The sequence below is a fragment of the Opisthocomus hoazin genome, chromosome 1 (assembly GCF_030867145.1).
Source record: "Opisthocomus hoazin isolate bOpiHoa1 chromosome 1, bOpiHoa1.hap1, whole genome shotgun sequence".
NCBI lineage: Eukaryota > Metazoa > Chordata > Aves > Opisthocomiformes > Opisthocomidae > Opisthocomus > Opisthocomus hoazin.
In genome coordinates this window covers 33,241,226-33,254,193 of record NC_134414.1, presented here as the reverse complement: position 1 = coordinate 33,254,193, position 12,968 = coordinate 33,241,226, and the positions used below count along the sequence as shown (strand labels likewise).

The 12,968-nt window shown below is 50.2% G+C and overlaps 1 protein-coding gene across 1 annotated transcript in view; it reads right to left on the bottom strand.

The window, feature by feature from the left end:
• The window catches only part of TMEM272 (transmembrane protein 272), a 31,460-nt gene extending 18,718 nt beyond the window's left edge, over positions 1–12,742 (bottom strand). Inside the window, exons 1-2 of the mRNA XM_075421266.1 lie at positions 12,662–12,742; positions 8,758–8,837 (exon numbers count right to left, since the gene is read on the bottom strand). Coding sequence (XP_075277381.1) covers positions 8,758–8,815 — 58 coding nt within the window. The 5' untranslated portion in view covers positions 8,816–8,837; positions 12,662–12,742. The remainder of the gene's footprint in view (positions 1–8,757; positions 8,838–12,661) is intronic.
• Positions 12,743–12,968: the final 226 nt, after the last annotated feature.

Genomic DNA, 12,968 nt, shown 5'->3' with positions numbered 1-12,968 from the left:
CTTTAATGCCATTCCACTTAGTTTACACTGATAGCTAAATAAACTGTCTTCATTGCAGATGTGGATAGTTTCTGACTGGTCTAATTCCCTGACCCAGCTCGGCTCATGCAGCCCCACTGCAAGGAGTGGGATTTGCCACTGGGATAGGTCAGCTTAAGCTGCGTGGAAGGATGCTCTTAGGGGTTCACACAGATTGTTCCCACAGATGAATAGATCTGAGGTGCTTAGTTACTCCCCACAGAGGTGCTGGTGTATCTGAGCCCTGATATTTTCCCAGCACAGTCTGGTGCTGCAGAGGGTGAATGCTTACCTTTGCAGAAAGTGAGAAATATTAGCATCAAGAACAGAGTGAGCAGCCTCCCTTACAAGACCTGTCACCTCTGTGCCTGATCATGAACACTTGGCAATACTGAAGTGAAACGCTGCCCTGCAAAATGAGACTAAAACATAATGAGGACATTCTGTGGCGAGCGTCCCTGCAGAGCGCTTCTGCGAATGCCTCAATCTGCAAGTAGGTGCCTAAGGAGGCAAAAGGGCGGTGAGCGGATTGCAGAGGGGCTGAGAAAGGTATGGTGGATAAGAAGAGGAGTAGGAAGTCTCCTTGGAGGCTTATGAAAAAAAATCTTGGAGCAAGCATTCGGTGTTGATTTGGGACCAGCCCTTCCCCAGGCAAACTGTGTCACGCGGTTCCCCATGCCAGGGAACTGCCGCCTCTGCAAGGCGAATGGCATCCTCCTCGCCACGCAGGAGAGAGGATGCTGCCAGCACCCTGCGTACAGTGCCACTCTGAGAAACTCCACAGCGCTGCCAAAGCATCACCCTTGGGGTGCCTTGGAGAAAAAGGGGAACATCGTTGCCTCCATTTTACAGAAGGAGAAACTGAGAGAGGACACACAGGAGCGGCATCAAAATTCCGGGCAGACCCACCAGGCTTTCTGGCTCGCAGACACTTTTCGTGGGAGCACACCATCCCCCACACGCTGCTGGTGTTTTCACCGCAGAGAACGAGGATCTTACACTTCAGCGCTTGAGAGACATCTTCCTTTCTCAGAAGTAGCATGTTTGTTATCTCTACGAATTGGCAGAGACCGAAGATATTTTGAGCTGAAGAAAGCACTTCTGTTCCCTTGCGCCACCCCCTCCTCCTCTCCCTGTCGGCCGGTCTCCCTCTCACACACACACACATTTTTGCCCAGGCTCCCCTGTCTCTTGAATGCTGCACAGTACAGAAATTCTTCCTCTGCTTGAATAGTGTCCTACACTTGACTAAGCCCTTTCAAACGCTGACAGCCTCTCATTAGAACAAATCAGCCTAGAGCCTCCCTTTTCACCACATGTCACATTTCATGCTAGATCCTCTTGCTGTTACATTATCTAGACTATTATTTTCATATTCAGAAGCGATGGTATTGTAGCCGAGTTGGGCTTCCAACACACTCATGAACACTGCCTGCAAATAGTGCCCACACCCTGGGCAACTCATTTATCTGGTATCCAAATGAGTGCAGCTAAGGTCTGCAGGAGCTGCATCAACTGCCTGGTGTTGCCAGAAGTCCTGCCATTGCGGTGCGGTTCTCGGGGTGGCATTACCCCTCTGCCCACAGTTTCATAGCCACCTCCTGTTTCTGCCCTTGCTGCATGGGCACATACTTGGGAGCCTGGTAGGAGGAGGCATCATGTCATTTCTTAATCGTGGCGCTCGTGGTCTGTCTGACCCCCAGGGAGGGACACTGCGGTAAGTGCTGTAAAAGGCTCCGGGATGCTGATGCGTGTGTGGGGCTGCACATCTGGCAGGCAGGTGTCTGCGTTTGCTGGTGTCTAGCATCTACCCAACAGCTTGATTTTGGAGGGGAGAAATGGGAGGTAGGGACCACTCGGAGCTCAAGAGAAGAAGATAATGGTTCATTAATTCCCCTCCCAAGGCAGTAGCTGGGAATGTATTTACTCATTATCTCCCCATTCAGCTACAGCCTCTTAGGTCTCGATTTGGAGGGGCAGATGCATAGTCTGGGAAGGCTTCCAGATCCGTGTTTAACAAAGTGAGGCTCGCAACAATTGACTACACAACTGCCAGGGCTCCGCAGCCGCTCTCCATGCCGCTAGCAGCACCAAAGACTGTTTTCCCCGAAACGTGTGGGGTTTTCACAGAAATGCTGCTCAGTTGGGACGCACGCACTCTCTGCCTGGATTTGGCTGGGTTGTGCTGCCCCATTCTGGTCCGAGGACAAATTGCTCAAGAAGATGGCATTTGCCGCAGGGTAGCACAGCTCTGCAGAGGGGATGCTGCTATCTGTGCAGTTTCACATGTGGGGCTTGTGATATTTTTAACTCGGTGATATCACTCCACAGGCTGGTCAGAGAAGCCGCTGGACCTGTTCCTAGAAAAAGTAGAACAAAAGGGCTGGTATTCTCTCAAAACACAACAGGGTGAGGGAAGTATTTCCAGGCATGGCTCAGAAGGACGTCTGCTCCATGAAGCTGGTGTCAGGGCATCAGGCAGGAGGCCTCCTGCTCTCTACTACCAGGGCAGTGTGTGGTGGGGCACTGACAAAGTCCAGCTTTGGGAGGCATTAGCAAGAGAGTCCTAACGTGCTGGGAAATGGGTGAAGGGAAGAGCTCATGTCTGGGATCACAACAGAGGAAGAGCAGAGCAAGTGGGCTGGATGAGTGGTCAGTGAGGTGGATTGAGAACTGGCTGAATGGCAGAACTCAGAGGGTTGTCATCAGCAGCACAGAGTCTAGTTGGCGGCCTGTAACTAGTGGGGTTCCCCAGGCGTCAGTACTGGGCCCGGTCTTGTTCAACTTCTTCATCAATGACCTGGATGAAGAGTTAGAGTGTACCCTCAGCAAGTTTGCTGATGACACAAAACTGGGAGGAGTGGTGGATATGCCAGAAGGCTGTGCTGCCATCCAGTGAGACCTCGACAGGCTGGAAGGTTGGGCAGAGAGGAACCTGATGAGGTTCAACAAGGGCAAGTGCAGGGTCCTGCACCTGGGGAGGAACAACCTCATGCATCAGTACAGGATCAGGGCAGACCTTCTGGAGAGCAACTCTGTGGAGAGGGACCTCGGTGTCCTGGTGGATGACAAGTTGACCATGAGCCAGCAGCGTGCCCTGGCTGCCAAGAAGGTCAATGGGATTCTGGGATGCATTAAGAGGAGTGTGGCCAGCAGGTCAAGGGAGGTTCTCCTTCCCCTCTACACTGCCCTAGTGAGGCCCCATCTGGAGTAGTCTGTCCATTTCTGGGTTCCCCAGTTCAAAAAACATGAGGAGCTACTGGAGAGAGTCCAGCAGAGGGGACTGGAGCATCTGCCCTATGAGTAAAGGCTGAGGGAGCTGGACTTGTTTCGCCTGAAGAAGAGAAGGCTGCGAGGGGACCTAATAAATGCTTACAAATCTCTGAAGGGTGGGTGTCAGGAGGATGGGGCCAAGCTCTTTTCAGTAGTGCCCAGTGACAGGACAAGGGGTAACGGGCACAAACTGAAGCATAGGAAGTTCCATCTGAACATGAGGAAGAACTTCTTCCCTCTGAGGGTGACCGAGCAGTGGAACAGGCTGCCCAGAGGCTTTGTGGAGTCTCCTTCTCTGGAGATATTCAAAACCTGCCTGAACATGGTCTTATGCAGCCTGCTGTAGGTGACTCTGCTTTGGCAGGGGGTTTGGACTAGATGATCCCCAGAGGTCCCTTCCAACCCTTGCCATTCTGTGATTCTGTGATTCTTTGAAGTGGCTGTATATCACATTCCTTGAAATCTGTGGGCACGAAAATCAGGTCAGTGGGAGCAGATTTTGTGTCTCTTGCCCAGCAGGATGGTCAGCTGATATAAAGTTGTTATTTAGCTGAGTTACTCCTGCCAGGGTCTCCCCACAGAAGTAAACGAGCTTGAAATCACTATTACCATTATGGCTGTACATTATGGTCTCTCTTCTAGCTGATGCCTGAGCCATTACATCTTCCATAGCCATGCCCCTGCACTGCAGCTTTCCTCCTCTCCCTCTGCTACTCCCTTGTTCTCCATCCCCAGTCATGTGCCTGGCCTCAGGGCGTGCAGCAGATGAGTTGTCCTCTGGCATGTGGGATGGATCTGGAGGCAGTATTGGGCGTGACACCGATTCACCTGTGGGTCCCTCAGAATTTACTTTGCTGTGACGATTTTTCCAAGCACTTGGAAGTTTCAAATCGGCTCAGGCTGTCCCTGTTTACTTTCAAGACAGAGAAAAGTTTCTTTCTTTTCAGGCGAGAAGAGTCCTCATGGGATTTTCAGAAGCGATTTAGGACTATAAATCTCAACCTACACACTCTTCTTAGGTAGTATGTTAATATGGCTGTAGTGCAACCTACTCATTAGAGTGTGTGACAAGCTCTCTGATAATAAATACAACAATAAATGAAGCGTTGTGTACATTACCATCACTCCCAAATGCTGTTTGTTCTGTACCCTGTCAGGTTCCTGACAAAAAAGGATTTTTTCTTTTTTATTTAAATGAGATGCTAGCAGCTTCCAAACAAATTCTGCAGTTACCCCAGGATTTATCTGCATGAGCAAGCTGAAGAGCAAAACTCCAGGTATAAACTCACAGTAGTGCCTTCAGGTGCCCTCTGCGAAAGCTGCTTTGAAGGGGGCTGACCCTCAGCAGTCTGGATGTGAGCAAATTCGGGTCAGTTGGCCCGGCCCCAGCACTGATCGTGCCCTGAGGCAGATGCAGATGGTAGTGCACTAGCTCAGCAAGCAGTGTCACAGTGTGCTGTACAGCAGCACGGGCACTGGCGGTGTAACAGGCTGCAGTGCAGACAGGCAGCAGATATTTTTATCCATGTTTTATTCCTTCACAGTATCTGCAGGCATCTCCTGCGATATTGGTAGGAACTTGGAGAAAAGAAAGGATGCAGTGTGTGTGGGTGCTGTGGTGGCAAAGCAAGCCTCAATCGGCCACTGCGGGGAACCAACTCCAGCAAGACTGTATGTTTTACAGACTGGGGATGAGTCTGCCCATGGGTTTGGCAGCCGTGCATACTGCGTGTCTTTCTGGGATTTTGAGTGACAGGAAAATGTCACTGCATCAGGTGGAATATGTAGAATAGAATTGAATGAACTAACTTTGAAGGAAAATAATTAAGTCTGTTCAGCTTGGCCAGACAACAGCCAAATGAGAGAAAATAACAGCAAGGTTTGAGCACTCAGAAAAGGACATGTGTGTGAGCCCAAGAGCTATGAATGTAGACACGTGAGATGAACTTGAGCAGAAACAAAGACTGGTCTCTCCATGAAGCTAAGTGCCATAGCAAGGTGATACATTGATGGAATATTCTCTTGGGACAAATGGCAGGATTCTCACCCTGAGGTGATTTAATCGCTTGACCAGACTAGGTACTCAGCAGCTGGAGGATTCAGTGTAAGGAACAGCCATTCCCATGGAGGTGTCCAGTCCTAATGCAACGCCACCATAGGAGGCAGGGGAAGGAGTGGCTGGGGAGCTGCCTGGCGGAAAAGGACCTTGGGGTGCTGGTTGACAGCCAGCTGAATATGAGCCAGAAGTGTGCCCAGGTGGCCAAGAAGGCCAACGGCATCCTGGCTTGTACCATGAAGAGTGTGGCCAGCAGGAGTAGGGAGGTGATCGTGCTCCTGTACTGGGCACTGGTGAGGCCGCACCTGGAGTACTGTGTTCAGTTTTGAGCCCCTCACTACAAGAAGGACATGGAGGTGCTGGAGCGTGTCCAGAGAAGGGCAACGAGGCTGGTGAGGGGTCTAGAGAACAAGTCTTAGGAGGAACGGCTGAGGGAACTGGGGCTGTTTAGTCTGGAGAAGAGGAGGCTGGGGGGAGACCTTACTGCTCTCTACGACTACCTGAAAGGCGGTTATAGTGAGGCAGGTGTTGATCTCTTCTCCCAAACAACTAGCTATAGGACAAGAGGCAATGGCCTCAAGTTGCACCAGGGGAGGTTTAGATTGGATATTAGGAAAAATTTCATTACTGAAAGAATGGTCAGGCATTGGAACAGGCTGCCCAAGGAGGTGGTGGAGTCACCATCCCTGGAGGTGTTCAAAAGACATGTAGCTGTGGCACTTTGGGACATGGTTTAGCAGGCATGGTGGTGTTGGGTTGACGGTTGGACTTGGTGGTCTTAGAGGTCTTTTCCAACCTTAATGGTTCTATGATTCTATGTAGGTGCTTTGGGGGTTAGGCAATATTGCAAAGTGGCTTGTCTGAATTTTATGCCATGGCTCTAGCTACTTAACTACAACTATGCCATGGTCTAGGTTATGGATTTGGCCCCTTGTGATAAATATCCAGATGTACTTTTAAAACAAGATTTAGGCATTACATAAAGAGCCACCAGTTTTCTGTGCAATATGCCCAGGGTAGTGGATTAGCCGCCTTTGTTTCAGTCAGTTAATTAAAGACTGCCCTAATGTTCTGAACTTAAATTTCTGTACCAAGAACGAAAATAATTTAAATGATGCTGCACAGGTAGGTTGACTCTTTGGAGTCATTAAAATATCAGAAGACCATAGGTACAAATGTGGGGCTGTGGTGAAATGCTCTTTGAAAGATATACAGGATGATGAGAAAAAGTGAAATTAAGTGTCACTGCTCTTCAGGAGGGTTTGCATTTTAATGAACAGAAAATCAATTTTGGATGCCCTAGCTGATCCATAGCTAAAGCTCTGCTGATTTTGAACTTAAATGTAATGAAAACCTAAAGATGATGAGTTTCCTGGAATGGTATTTCTGAGTTGCCTTATTTGTGGATAACTTTGTGGGTACCTGAGAGGGTGCTCCTGGTGTAAGACAGCATACAGAGCTCAGAACTAATTCCTTTCAAAAAAATTTCAGAAACATCATTTATTTTCTCTGTCATCATTAAAATCCCAGTGGCAATTTAATATCAGCAGGGAACAGTGACACTTTGCTAGTAACTAGTAGGAATGAAAATCAGAGACAATACCATTTTTGCCTTTTTTCATTGTGATATTCACCAACGAGCCCAGATCACCCCTGTATGTCCTTTCTGTGGGGTGGAAGGGAGCCCACGTCAGCCCGGTGCTGATCCCGGAGGCTCCTTGGGGAGTAACGAGAGCACTGTGTTCTCTGCACCGCTCGGTGTTCATCACGCCCCGGCCCTCCTTTCGCCTGGGGCAATGATGAGCACGAACAAGTGGGCCAGAAAATGTCCTCTTCTTCCCTGCCTGTGCCAGGTTCCTGTGGGTGGGCCTGGGTTCAACCTGGCTGTCTGTCCCCCTGGCTTGGTTTTCTCTGAAGGGTTGTATGGCAGAAAGGAGTTAAGGGGCTTAATCAGTAATAAAAATCTCGTTCTGAACTTTGAGACCCTTTCAAGTCAAACCAAAAGAAGGAATATAAAAGGCCGCAAGGTAACAGCCCTAGGCTGGCAAATGCAACAATTACTGTGAGTGGAACATCAATTATGGTGAGTGGTCAAGGGGTTTTCTTCTTCTCATATTTGAGTGGAATTAGAAATTGCTACTGCCTAGGAGTGAAAGCAAAAGGCACTTGCAACTCGAAGTGAAAAGGGGATGCAGTCAGCGGGAGTAAGCTGCTTTAAATCCCTTGGATTTTAACCTCCCGCCAACGGCACTGCTTCCCTGGTCTTACAAAAACCCACCCCTGAAACGTATTTCTCCTGTGCCTCTCTGCGCAGCTTGCATGGCCCCCAGCCCAGATCAGCCTTCTGCTGCGTTGCCCCTCGGAGAGCAAGAGCCAGCCTGTTCACCCAGCCCGGGAGCTGTGGGCTGGTTGCAGCCCTCTGCGTCCTCCACCCTGCATGGGATGAACCAGTGGCTCTAAAGCCTGAGCGATCCCAGGCTGTCGGGCAAAAGGCAGACCAACCGTATACTGGGCTGCATCAAAAATAGCGTGGCCAGCAGGTCAAGGGAGGGGATTCTGCCCCTCTGCTCTGCTCTGGTGAGATCCCACCTGCAGTCCTGCACCCAGCCCTCAGAGATATCATCACAAATATGATCCGAGGGCTGAGCACCTGTCCTATGAGGAAAAACTGAGAGAACTGGGGTTGTTCAGCCTGGAGAAGAGAAGGCACCAGGGAGACCTTAATGCAGCCTTTCAGTACTTAAAGGGGGCCTGCAGGAAGCATGGGGAAAATCTTTTTAGCAAGGCCTGTTGCGTCAAGACAAGGAGGGTAGATTTAGGCTTGACATAAGGAAGAACTTTTTTACAATGAGGGTGGTGAAACACTGGCACAGGTTGCCCAGAGAGGCAGTGGAGGCCCCATCCCTGGAAACATTCAAGGCCAGGTTGGATGGGGCTCTGAGTGACCTGGTCTGGTTGAAGATGTCCCAGCTCACTGCAGTGGGGTTGGGCTAGATGACCTCTAAAGGTCCTATCCAACCCAAAGCATTCTATGATTCTATGATTCTACTTCTGCTGGACTGCATAGAAGGTACCACTTGAAACAAGACACAAATGCACTGTATTGCTTAGGTTGTCTGCTGCAACCCATATTTAGGTACTTGGTGGTGCGTGTATTTGTTTGAAATTTCACCCTGGTCTGCTATAATCCAAACACTGCAGCACACAGGTGCTTTCAGGGTAGAGTTACTATTGGACACTCCATCAGCACCCAAAATTGCCTAGGAAAGGAAATACCTCAGAAACCAGGGAAGAGGAAACTTCAGTGGAAGATTCAGGTGGGACTTGGTATCATCTTAATTCCTTTATATACCTGCCTTAGGGACAAGGCTACTTAAATACCGAAGTGATTACTGCCAGAACTGCCTTACCATTGCTGGCAATTTTGGATATGCACCGGTGGCAGGCTTTCTCCAGGCCGGCAGTCATTGTGAAGAGCCTTTTGGGGTGTCTGTGGAGATAGAGAAAGGAATATGGTTATGAAAAGTGTCTTTGACTTACTGGATCTCTTGACTCAGAGTCACTCTACACACTTTGGCAGGCTTTCACTACCCTCAAAAAACTCAAAGCATCCGCAAATCCAGACAGCAGCCATTAGTGTGGCACACCCAGAGCCAGGTATGCCTTCCAGCAGCTATGGGCTTGCCTGCTGGTGGTGCCAGAGCTTTGGGGTCGCTGGAAGGCTGGGGGAGAAGTATTCGTGCTGTCTTCCTGGAAACTATAAAAGGTTCCATCTTGACTTTGATTGGGGTTGGGGCAGGACAAAGTGTATTTAACTGTTACGAGAAATCCCAGTGGAACCAGTGATGTTCACTACACAAACCTCTGCAAAAATAATTTAATGAGCAATAATGAATTAAAGAAAAGGGGAGAAGGGAGGATGAAAACAGTTTTAAGATCAAGGAGGGTTCTGAAAAGAAATATAGAATAAAACTGCAGACCACAGGGAGCCCAGAACAAGATGCCTTTGGTAAAAAAGTATCTGGATTAGAAAGTAGCTCTTTGTAAAGAAGAGTTTTTATGAGGTGGGGTGAGGGATGAGCCAGCAGCTAGGCATGCAAGGCCTGGGCGTCAGACAGCACCAGACAGTTAAGTAGCATCCACTGTCAATGGGAGTGTGGAAAGCTCACACGCGCGCGCGCACACACACACACACACACACGCTCTAAGCCTCAGTCTCTGGCCAGGGTCACCACCAAGTGTGTGACAGATGAAGGTGTGGGCAGAGGAGGCCGGGATGGGGGAAGCTGCATTTCTGCACATACCTCAAATTAGCCTCTAAATTTCACAGAATCACAGAATGGCAGGGGTTGGAAGGGACCTCTGTGGGTCATCTAGTCCAACCCCCCTGCCAAAGCAGGGTCACCTACAGCAGGCTGCACAGGACCTTGTCCAGGCAGGTTTTGAATATCTCCAGAGAAGGAGACTCCACAACCTCCCTGGGCAGCCTGTTCCAGTGCTCCGTCACCCTCAGAGTAAAGAAGATCTTCCTCAAAATTTCCTACTGATTAAAGAGCAATATTTTAAGCTTCCCTCACTCTGTTCTAAGTTAACATGAACCCCACCTCAGTGGGATTTCTCATCATGCAATGCTGAGCCCAACCTGGCCCAGAGCCTACAAGGGACCACAGGGCCCCAGACATGTGTCAAAAATCAAGACAGGTTTGTACCATGCAGCTGATACGTGGCCATACCTCCCTCCATAGCTTGTCTAAGCCCTACTAGACGTGGCTGAGCAGAGCTGGCTGTCTCCTGGGAGCCTTCTTTCTCCTGCAAGCCCAAAGACCCGCACTCTGCAGCAGCACAGGACCCTCTGCTGCCATGGGGAATGGGACGGGGTTTAGTCCTTGCATGCTGGCGTTGCAGTTGCTGTTTCATGGCAGTGACAGCAGTAACAGAGGCAGGACTGGCTTCACCTGTTGGTGAGCAGCCAAGCAAGTAGCAGGGACTGAGGCTTTTGCGGACATCCCACCAGGTCACTAACCCATGCTGAGACACTTGCACGTAGCAGCCAGCCACCAACATATATATCCAGGTTTCTAGCGTGCACCATCGCGTCAGGTTTCTCATGAATTCTAGCTCTTCTCCAGCCCTCACCTCCATACTCTGCCACAAGCCTCATCTGGTGGATGTTACTGCTGTAATAAGTCATGCAAATCCCAGTGGACCCCTCCATCAATACCGAAAAATGGACTGGAATGGAGATTACATATGAGTGGCTGACCTCTGGGGAGTGCATACTCCTCGTCCTGGCCACCCAGCCTTCTTCAGAAGAGCAAATACTGTGCCTTTGGGATGCAACTATTGACAAATATTTTAAGGAAGGAAACGACCACTGTTGCATGCTCAGAGAAAACAGGAAGGAGGAAGGGAAACTGGTAGTTTCCACAACCAAATGTCACATTAATTTTAAACTTCAAAACTTTTGGTGCAGATTTGTTCCTAGCAAGTTCACAAACAGGTATTCATTATAAGTGTGCCTTTGGCTGCTGACAAATGTGTTCTAAATTATGAAGAGATCAGTAATATTAGTCTGACTCTAAATGTTCATAACTGAAATTATAGCAGTAATTCTTACAGAAACCATGTCAACAAAACCAATGCCGTATTAAAAATTAGTTGACTAATAAATTATCTTCAGCAGAATTGCGTGTGGCTGGGAATGCTGTATTCCCATAAGCAGAGAGTAAAACATATGTTTTGTCTAAATTTACCATTATTTTACACTAAAGAAAAAAAGACAAACCGAAGCAGGACTCGGTATCTGGGAGCATGTCACCATCTAGTGATAGAGCCTAGAAATGCCTGCGAGTCCGAGCTCCCTGAGTGCAGTTTTAACAGGTGAGATAAAGAGAACGAATTCATGATGGCTGCACACAAACCATGTTCACACAAGGACTCAACCTACAGAACAACCAGGTGATGGGTTCAGGCCTTCCTCAGACATTGGCTTGGACTCCTACAGGACTGACAGATCCCTCAGAGAAGTCATTACGTTTGCTGGATAAATAGATACTGCCCCTTTCCCTCAGCACTTTGGTGATTCTGCAGAAGCTGCTGTGGGTCTTAAAGATGAATATTCTCCTGTGTGCCAATGCGTGAGGGTGCTAAAGTGCAATTCAGCAGCCAGGCAGCTGGGGAACGGTTTTATTCCCCAGCTGAAATGGAGAAGTGATCGCTGAAACTTGCAGGAAGCTGCAAGTGGTGCAGCATGGAGACTGGTGGCATGCAAAGGCAGGGCAGAGGTCCTGCCACACACTGCCCGCTCCTGGTTTGCTGGTGAGTTGGGAAAGTCACATGCAAAATGTAAAACTTAGCCACAACTAGGAAAAAAAGTTGAAGACCAAAGCCAACTTCTGGACCTCCTCCCAGTACTCCTCTCCTAGGGTCATTTCCCTGAGGTGGAGGGACCCGCTCTTGTGTTACAGGGGCCAGCAACGTGGTGACAAGTTTCTGAGCCCCTGGCAGGAGGCTGGGGCCTCTCCACACACCCCCTTTTTGGGGTGGCAGGTTGCAACCCAGCCTCAGCAGAGCCACAGCATCCCTGTGCCTCCCCCAGCCTACCCAGCACCTCCCCATCCCGTGCCCTCTCCACCGGTGGCCAGGTTTGCCCCAGCGTGCTGGCTGCTGCCCGCCTGGCACTTGTGCCGTGTCCCACATTGCTGCCTTCTGTTGTAACTCAGTTCCTTGTCCCTGGCAAGCAGTGGTGGTAAGTCTCTGTAGCACAGACCCTCCATCCCAGTTCCTTTGTTATTTCAGCCAGTTTTAGCTTTGAACTATTTTTCTGGTCATTATTCTCACCCTGGGTAGCACGACTCGAAAGACGAGCAGCATTGACCACCTGGTGCACCCCTGACCCACAGCGAAGCCAAAAGGCAGCTTCACGCTGGCCCCACCAGACATCAGCCCAAACAAGATCTACCTCCAACACTTGTCCTGCAGCGTTCAGGCTTCTCAAACCAAGCTGTGCCCTCTCCCAGCTTCGGGTGCCCCTCTCTGCATTGACGAACACAGCAGGCAGAGCCGCTGTGTTGCTGAGACCCCGGTTCCCCTCAGCGGCTCCCGACTGCTGTGGGTTCCTGCTGGGACATGGTGGGGGCACGTGGGCCAGCAAACCCCTCCGGAGCAAGGTCTCTTCTCTAGAGACTGCTGGTGGGATTGGTTTTAATTTTCTAAAGTGTTCAGAGCAAAGTCCTCTTCTGGAGGACAAGCCACAAAGCCCCACACTGGCTTTTATCCCGGCTCACCGTCCGCTTCCCAGCAAATCTCCCTTACCTGAGAGTGCCGTGGGTGCCGGATCCGTTCACCTGTGCGCCTGGGAGACCGGGCAGAGGAACCGCAAAATCCAGCCTCCGGTGAAAGCCGGCTGGGAGAGCCCTCTTCGGTGGGCTCGCTGGGACCCTGCCCGCGGGCAGTGAGGCGCAGAGGGGGTGCTCGGCTGCTTTTATCCCTGCTGGCCCCCCGCTCGCACACCTCTCGGCGGCAGCAGCGTGGGAGCTGTGGGGTGCGGGAGCGCTTGGCGGCAGAGCCCATCCTCAATTAGTTTCCCCACTCCCACGGTTGGCTGGAGCCACAGCCCACC